Below are 10,000 nucleotides of genomic sequence, written 5' to 3' on the forward strand. Positions count from 1 at the left end.
AATTACATATTTGTTTTAAAAGATGATGTTATTGCTACGAGGACCATTACCAGTTATAAAGATAGGAAGACAATGGTGAACAACTCATTGATTGAGGTTGAAAATGATAGCAGGAAAATATAGTGTAAGTTGTTTTATAGGTACTGGAATTCCCGTGATTAAGAAAAATATACTTTGAGAAATGTTACCTATCTTTATTGTAAATGAAAATGGCTGGATTATTTTTTCTAATCAACAGAAACTAAAGAAAAATTAGAAATGCAACAATATTATAGGGAGTTTGCAGAAGTATAGAACAATAAGGTGGAAATATAGGGTCTCAGTTCTCGTTTTGATCCATTTACTGTCTGCACCTATTCTTTGTGTGACTAACAACATTCTAGTTGCCTTCGCCAAAATCGAAGATTTTGTGTTTCTTAATTTTATTTATTTGTGAGCAACTTTACATAAAAACTACTCTACCGATTTTGACCAAACTTGGTAGTCGCGTTGGGTAAGAGCCAAGGGTCAATCTGAAACATTTTGGATAAAATACACCAAAGTACATGTACGCAGCAGTACTTTTGGGAATAATCGTAATGTTAATTAAATAACAAATATTTTGTCATGTTTATTTTTTGTGAACAACATTACGTAAAAAAAACTACTGAACTAATTCCGACGAAACTTGGTGGACATGTGGGGTATGACCTATGGAAAACTCCATTAAATTTCGAAAAAAAAAAATCATCGAAGTACAAGTACGCAGTGAAGTTAAGAGCAAAATAAGACTGCTTAGCGAGGCGAAGACATGTTCACTACTGAGTGCCCCTCTAGTTCCGTCATGTTGATATCCTTAACCTACATGCGAACTCTCCAGAGAGTGATCCGATATTGTTACCTTTCCGCTGGGTATTGTGATGATGAACTGTTACTCAAGTAAGTAAATACTCAGTGCTTTGGGTGTACACAGGTATGGAAATAGTCTTAATAAACATGAAAGCAAACCTCTTATAAACGAACTGGTTCTCGTCTGTGATATTTGTAAAACGTTAGCTATGGTCTGTATATATTCTTCATAAACAATCCTGTGAAATTGCCATAATTAGATATAAATGTGAAAAAAATAGTTATAACGTAAAAGAAATATAATAATTGGAATATATTTTGTTATGCTTGATGTGAAAAAAGTGCAAGCCGTTTGCGTTTTTCGATTTGGTCAACATTTTATCTGGTTTTAGAACACTAGCAACGGTATGAAGAATCTACAGGCCTCGCAAGAAAATCGCAATGGAGGTAAAATAAATCATATTTTCTTATATAAGAAAAGGACAGATTATTTATACAGCCGTTTATGAATGTATCAGAATCAGCGTATTCTTTTTATTAAAGATAAAAATTTTAAAATATTCTACGATTAGGAAATATGTTTTCATTAAAAAAAAAAAGAATGAAAATACTGTATGAATTAAAATAATTTCGAATATACCAATTACATTTATTTTCAGGAAAGGTTAAGTTTGTTTTTTCTTTTTCTAACTATGCTGTATATTTTAGCCAACAGATGGCAGTGTATGAATCTGTTTTAACTGTGTGATTTTGTGTCACTGATTATAAATCTATACGGATCTTGATCGCTTCTGTAAATAAAATGATACTTATAAATCATGAATCATAATGTGTTGAGATATCTATATGATCTTCCCAGTCTATATGTTTTAACCGTTTCTTCTGTCTGTTTAGTTTACAAGCTATCCATCCATCTGTATAATTGTATTCAATTTAAGTTTCCTATGAAATGTACCTTATGAAATATTTTCCCTACACGAAATGCTTAGTTTTTTTTCATATTTCATTACACACTTAGTCCATTTAACTCTCATCTCAGGCCCAATTGTCAATCGATACCATAAATACCAGACTCCTATTTGTCTTATGAAAGAATATAATCCTTGATTTATAATAAGGGTCTACTATCACTGCAAACGGCCAAAGAAGCTCATGTGGACAATACGCCTTTAAATGTACTGCAATTGAAGCCATATTTCTATGAGAGAGAGAGAGAGAGAGAGAGAGAGAGAGAGAGAGAGAGAGAGAGAGAGAGAGAGAGAGAGAGAGAGAGAGAGAGATACAAAATATTCAATATAATGAAAAGCACCGAATTGTCGATTTGTAGTTTGGCCCAAGTTACTCATCTTGATTGAATTTTAAGGTTTAAACATCTACAAAGACAAAATATCCAGTGTCAGTTTCTATTGTAATATTATATCGTCCTTGCCTGGTGATGTCATTTTAAGAGTTAGTAGTCCGTCTGACACCGTCACCCTTGGGTTAGACATTAGGCATTCCGAGGGATGTTTAATCTAGTAAATAATTTTACAACGGTTGCGATGAAGTGTGTTGTTAAATAGTTTGTTTTTATGGTATTATTCAAGAATTTCGTGAATTGCAGTACTTCAACACGCTGCGAATCGGAATCTTCTGCTTGGCTCAAGTAGGTTGTGTTAATAGCAAACCTCTGTGGGGTTTTATTATAGTTACGGACGGGAGAAGCCTTTCTAATATAGGTTAGGTGTCCAATAGAAATATGTAATTGTCATCGAAAATTACTTATTTTCACTGCAAATAAAAACTTGATTATCTAAGAAATAATATTCAATGGGATTAACGTTCGCTGCTCGGCATGTACCTCGTACCAGTAATAAAGTTTATTTTTTTCTTTTTCCGCGAGCGAAGGAAGCGCATGGAGAAGCAAAATACATTAGATTTCCAAAAGAAAAAAAAAATATCCCCGTTTTTAAACGGTCTAGCGGGTTTTTCAGTTTATTTTCTGTTGTAATGGTCAAATTTAGTTAGAGCATATTATTAACTGCAGGAAAAATATTATTTTTTTTTTTCTGTTCAGAAATGTTATTCCGTCCATGACTATAATTTTACCCTCTTTCGAACCCTGGTTACTTTTTTGTTTGTTTTTTTTAAGTTTGACAAAAATGAGTAACCACTTGTTTACATTACCAATTTTGCGTTATGTAAATTTAAATATGTGAAGGTCTGCTTTGGTCCCGATATCTTGGAATTTTTAAGTTCAATTATAGAATGGTGCAATATTAGTTACGATAATGTAACTCGTATAATTGAATAGATTTTTGTAAATACAATATTTTGAACACTATATACTATGGAAATCTATCTTAACGAAGTTAGATTTAAAAATAAAAAGATAAAAACTTCCTTTTGTCAAAGCACATTGGTAGTGTAGGAACGCTGATAGGTGATGGTGATGCTTCTACCCTAAGTTGCTAGTTCGAACAGAGTAAAGGGGCGCTAACGTTTTATATTTTAAACCTTTATTTATTTTCAACATTGGAATATGCAGTATATTCTAGCTCTTATTTTATTGATGTTAATTAATGGTTAGGGTAGGAATGTGTTGATATATTTAATCACTTTTAGTGAGATTATCGGGAATGTAAGCAGGTCCATGTTCGAACTGATGCTGGAGCGCGAAGCTGCATCTAATGATCTAACCCCTTTGTTGGGTGTGTATTCACCTCTTTAAACTTGTATTGAAAATTAACGCCTAAATACTACCCAGGGGGCTAACGTGCGTAGCGAACAAGTTCGCATACCAGAACATAGCAGCGAGATAATGTTTGTTCGCGAACGAAGTGATCATAGGGCAGAGAGGAAAAAAAAAAAAAAAACAGTGAATCATTTGCTCGATCAAGGAGGTATTTGTAATACGATGAACACTACGAACGACTCCGTAGAAAATGGGATAGAAACTCCGTTTTCTATGCGTATAAGTCCTTGTAAACAAAAGCTCCAGTGTCTTGACAGTTGAGTTTTTTATTTACTTTTTTACGATTTTTGACAGACACTAAGTTTTAAGCACATTTAAATGTAAACACAATTAGACAAGTGCACTATATTCTAAGGAGTTTTGCTTTTGTTTGTGATAGTAGAACCACCATAACTCTCTAACTATGGATTTTTGCTAGGAAAGTTATCAGAAACGTCCAAAGCTCCAAAAAAGATTTTTTTTAAGGGCGTTTATTTCATCATTCTATAACTTTACCGAATCTTACTTGAAGTTCCTTGCAAATGACAATTTAGCAACCCCTTGTTTTAGTGTAAACTTTTATATGTATAATCTTGTAGTATAGGAGTTGAGATTGTTCTTTAATTTTCAGGTACTGCTACGCCAAGCCGAGGTGTGTATCTCCTTATTGAATATGGTCATATTGAATTTGTGGGTCTTATTGAACAAGTTCAACAAACCCGGAGAACTCGTAAGGTGTGTAGTTTGTTATTGTATTAAGTTATGGTGTTTTGTATATTTATCTACATATAAGCGGCATATGATAATTATGGTGCGTTTAGAGATTTTTATGCGTGAGTTCAATGGTAATTTTTACGCTATTTATGGTTCGCGTTTCAAATTTGACGTGCTAAGTTCCTTAGCAATTTTTATGGTACATAAGTCCGTTTTTTTTTTTCAAATCTTAATTAACCTTGTTGTGGTACTCGGTTACAATGCGCGTTTGTACTTTTACTTTTTTTAGAGCTGTTTATGGTACTTCTGGTACGCGCTTTGAAATATAGTGCCACTTTCAATTTTTCTCGTTGTGGTACTAATGTAATATTGCGTGGTCGTACTTGATGTTCTACTGTTGATATACCACTATGTAGGCCTACTGTGCATAGACGTATGTTTTAAGCTTATGCATTACTTTTTGTATTTCTTTATGGTGCTTATGGTATGTTTTATTTTTCCAACTTACTTCGGTGTGGTGAATGGTTATAGCGAGATAGTACTTAATGCGTTACTCTTATTTCTTTATGTATATGGTACTTGTACTAAATGAAATAATTGATACTGATACTATTTTCACTTAATGAGGCCATTAATAGTGTTATAGGTGTGTTTGTACTTAATTTTCTACTTTGACTTCTTTTAGGAATTTGGGTAAGGTTTTAAAATGTGGTACTTTTAATCTACCTCGTTATGTACCGTTATTGTGTACTTAATTTTCTACTTTTAATAGGCCTTTTATGATACTGGAGTGCGTGATTGTAACAATGTGCTACTTTTAAGACTTACAGCAGTTATGGTACTCGGTTTAGTCCGTGTTTGTATTTTTACTCTAAACGAGATCTTTATGGTACTTGTGTTGGCATTATAATAGAACACGGGAAAAACTTTAGTAAAGAAATTGGCTTAGGTACAGAAAAAAAAATCTAGTTTCATTCGAAAATTACCTTTGTTTCAGTCTCAAATAAATTAATGATATATCTTACGGTAATTTGGGCCACACGGTGGGAACCGGTGTAAAGGATTCAAGTTACCCCCAGTTTCAAATTACCCCCTGGTAACTTGAAACCGGTTTCAGATTACGGGGGGGGGGTAGTTTGAAACCGGTTTCAAGTTACCCCCTCTGTTTTCAAGTTACCCCCTCATCAAAATGATAAATAATTCATGTGACATCGCAAATATGTATCATGCATTTATTGTTGGCTTCGCAGCAGTAGGAAAAGTAGTTTAATCTGGTATTTAAGACCAAAAATTGTGTATTAGTGAATTATTTGACACGTTAAAAGTCACAGACTGTAATTCAAGGTTTTGTGATAAAGGCGAGGTAAAATTTTATTTTATTTCTGTTCGTGTGATTGTCGATATTTTCGTATTTAAGACTTAAAGTGTCATATAATTCCCTAATACACAATATTTGAAGTTACAGACTTTCATTTAAGGTTTAGTGATCACGGCGAGGTAAAACTTTATTTTATTTCAGTGTGCGCGTGATTGTCGAGATTTTATTTTTTTTTTTATTTTTTTCTATCTTCTATAGATTTCATTCATGTTCTTTAGGTGCATGAGCTTCGGGCGGCAATATGCCTGGAGAAATTGACACAAAAATCACTCAGAATATATGGTGTTGATTATTTTATTATTTATACAAATATATATATATATATATATATACATACACGTCTTTTGAACAGGATAATAGTTAACAAAATAAATGAGTAGTTGGAGTTCGTTGACATTCTTGGCAATCAGGGCTGACTTGGGTCCTGTCCACGGACGGTTTCTGCAAGAGAACGTGCAGGCTGTTTATCAGTCTTGGTGCGCTTCTTGGGTGGAGCAGCTGGGTCGTCGGTCTGGCGCTTTGATATCATCTGCGGTTCATTGTACCTCACCAAATTGGTACCGTTGACCTTTTTCTTCAGTTCGACGTTGTTGTTTGACAGCTTATATGTGTTCTTTCCACACACACCTGAGACGACGTATGGCCCAGTGCGCCGTTCCTGGAAACGGCCACCTTTCCTGTCAACTCTAACAAGATTTTTCAAGAGGACTTTGTCCCCTACATTGTACGATGTGTTTTCGCGCCGTTTGTCGTACTGCATTTTCTGCGTCTGTTGTGCGGTGTTGATGTTTGCTTTAACCTTTGACAACATCCTGTCTCGAATCGATGTCATGGCATCAACGGTCGCAGCAATCGTAGCTGCTTGGCAGTCGTCCGGATTCTCCTCGATGACCTCGTCGTCACGGGGCTGACAGTGTTATAGCTCAACTGGAAGGACGGCCTGCCGATTGTAGACTACCTTGAAGGGAGTAAGCTTTGTCGAGGCGTGTATTGACGTGCGATATGCGAAGAGTACTGCATGAATACAGTCTACCCAGTTCTCACGGTTCTCATGGCATTTGACGAGAGAATCCTTGATGGTCCGGTTATGGCGTTCGACGAGGCCGTTGGCTTGAGGATGGTAGGCGCTAGTAATGTGCTGCATCGTGCCTGTCATGTCATGTAGCGCAGATGATACCTGATTTACAAATTCACGTCCTTGATCGTTGATCTGGATGTTGACACACCCATGACGGCAGATGATTTCTTCGAGCAAGAATTTTGCAACGCTCTCGGCTGTGTGGTCTTTAAGAGCACGTGCCTCTGGCCATTTTGAGAAATAGTCCATGGCGACAACAACACAGCAGTATCCGTCTTCTGTCTTGGGCATGTTAGTGATGTCGACGCCGATTTGCACCATTACCTCACTCGGGACAGGCACAGGATGCAGTTCAGCAACTTCCGTTTGTTGAAGGGGGTTTACTTTCTGGCATCTGTCACATGCCGTGACAAAATCACGGACATCGGCGCTCACGTTTTTCCAATAAAAACGTTCCAGGATCTTTGCTCTAGTCTTGTGTATGCCGACGTGACCGCTCATACAACGCGCCGTGTCGCTGTTGCCAGCACCTTGGTGAACACTGGCGATGATTCTGCGCTGTTCTTCTCGGTCTCGGATGACAAGGAGTTCTACATCACCAGCGTCAGACGTAGATGATGATCTCACAGTTCTGTGGTGGTAGTACAGCTGACCACAATTAGATGAGTATTTTTTTGCTAGTCTTCGAATATTGGCTTTTTCGTTTTTCGAAGCCCCGTGTGGGTAATTAGAATTAACTACGTATTCAAAGATGATGTCGAGGTTGTCGGATTTCTGTTCAGCAGCCATACTGACGACCTTTGGACAAATGATACTGTGATTTGGTTAAGTTGTAACACAGAAACATCCAACCATAACATAATAAATTTTATAATCAAACATTCACAAGATTTATTTACATATCAGAATTACGAAGAAAATAAATACATATATACTTTTCGTTATTTAGTAGAAAATAGAATATACTACATATCTATATACATAATATATATATATATATATATATATATATATATATATATATATATACATATATATATATATATATATATATATATATATACATATATATATATATATATATATATATATATATATATATATATATATATATATATATATACATATATATATATATATATATATATATATATATATATATATATATATATATTTAAGTAAAAATAAATCATCTAACAAATAAAAAAACAGCTTGGGATAGTCTCGACTTGAACGAATAATTTTTGACAAAACTTCTTTACTTGAACATATTATGACAAAACGTCTTTACTTCAACAAATATTTTATGACAAAAAAAAATCTTTCATAAGATGTTCTTTTTAATTTCTTAGTATTCGCTTTGTGCTGGTATCTTTTTTATCTATAAGTTTTTTTTTTATATAAATCGCAGATTCTGAAGAAAATACTGATTTTAGCAAAGATTTCTAAATAACTTAAGCATATGAGGTGTATCTGCAAAAACAAATATTTCTCTATTTTCTGTTGAGTGTTTTAAGTGAAATTCTATTCGAGTTGATCGGGTTTATACAAAAATGCTTCCATATTCTCATATTAGAAGGTCCTAGGCCACAAACAATAGCATCAATTAATTAATTGATGGCACAGCTGTGCTCTTTAAGCATTTTGGAGGAACTCCACGTATCTGCGACTTTACATCACCTTCAAAATGTTGGAAATGAAGAGAACAAACTCGGGCATGTTTTACGTTACTTTTGTCGAGGCGTCTGCATCGAATTACCCAGCTGAGAGGTTCCATTAAATAAACACAAAAAATTCACAAAATATGAAATCGGGAAGAACTACACACGCACTATAATTACCTGTTAATGGAGATAATGTTGAACGACTGTAGCCACTCAGGAGTCAGGACGGATAGGCCTATACTGTTTTGCTTGATTGCCGTGAGCACACTGCAGCAGAGTCAAGTTCAGTCAAGTTGGGTCAACTGGAGCTATACTGTCTATTGCAAAATTGAAAGAGAAAGTAAGAAATGTAGACACCAAAATGTGGAAGTCGGAAATATAAGAGAAAGAAACACTAAGAATATATAAGCATTATAAGAAAGAAATAGAAGTTAACTGGTTTAATGAAACGTTAAAATCCAAGCTGTTGATAAAGGCAAGAACAGACACTAGATTTAAATTGGAGAGGCAGATACAAAAATAAAGATACAAAATGTATGTGTGGCCATGAAGAAGAAAAATGTATGTGTGGCCATGAAGAAGAAATATTGGAACACTTTATATATTACACTGCAAGATGTACACGGAAACAAGCGAATTACCCAGCTGAGAGGTTCCATTAAATAAACACAAAAAAAATTCACAAAATATGAAATCGGGAAGAACTACACACGCACTATAATTACCTGTTAATGGAGATAATGTTGAACGACTGTAGGGACTCAGGAGTCAGGACGGGTAGGCCTATACTGTTTTGCTTGATTGCCGTGAGCACACTGCAGCAGAGTCAAGTTCAGTCAAGTTGGGTCAACTCAACTGGAGCTATACTATCGAGTACCTACTATATATATGTCTCCCGAGAGAACTAAGGCCGATAAAATCTTTATTGTTAAGGAAAATTTGACCTTGTCGATCTGAGTAAGCTTTAAGTTAATCCTCTGTCATTTATAAACATCTGGTGTTGAGAGGACCCTTCATCGGTAAAGGATACTAAGCCAGGAACGCTAATCCAGGTGTCTGTGACTTATCGCATTTATATCTTTCAAGGACATACTTCTTGAAAAACATTTAAGAACACATACCATCATTTAGCATCACACACAAATATGAGGATAATGTACGGTATATCTTTTTCTATAATGTATGGTATATCCTTTTCTATATTATAGGGTATATCTTTTTCTATAATTAGTTAAGCACCGTATATTACCTGGCATGCTCTTCCAAATGAACAGTTATAATACCAACAATAGATTTTTGCTTCCAAAAAAACACTAGAAATCATGACGAACATTCAGTTTTGCACAGAAATATCAAGCGAATGAATGTAAGGTATGTGTATTTCTATAATAAATAAGGCAATACATTAACTGGCCTTATCTTTCAATTAAACACAAACTATGACGCATCTAACTTTATACAAAACAATTATTAAGTAAAAAAAGATAGATATTACCCGTAAAAATATTTGAAATCAAAACCATCATAATGAACCCTGTTTTAGCATTACATGGGGAAAAATATTTACTAAAATAAATATTAAGAAAAAAAAATGGGAAAATGATAATGAAATTGTTAAATTTGGA

At 34.6% G+C, this 10,000-nt stretch overlaps 1 protein-coding gene and 1 pseudogene across 1 annotated transcript in view; both read left to right on the forward strand.

The window, feature by feature from the left end:
- LOC137615944 (uncharacterized) overlaps positions 1–123 on the forward strand; it is a 1,023-nt gene extending 900 nt beyond the window's left edge. The window contains exon 1 of the mRNA XM_068345629.1: positions 1–123. This exon is cut by the window's left edge and continues 900 nt beyond it. Within this exon, the coding sequence (XP_068201730.1) occupies positions 1–123 (123 nt within the window).
- Positions 124–1,235: 1,112 nt separating this feature from the next.
- LOC137615945 (protein Star-like) overlaps positions 1,236–10,000 on the forward strand; it is a 34,133-nt pseudogene continuing 25,368 nt past the window's right edge.

This window comes from Palaemon carinicauda, chromosome 22 (genome assembly GCF_036898095.1).
Source record: "Palaemon carinicauda isolate YSFRI2023 chromosome 22, ASM3689809v2, whole genome shotgun sequence".
NCBI lineage: Eukaryota > Metazoa > Arthropoda > Malacostraca > Decapoda > Palaemonidae > Palaemon > Palaemon carinicauda.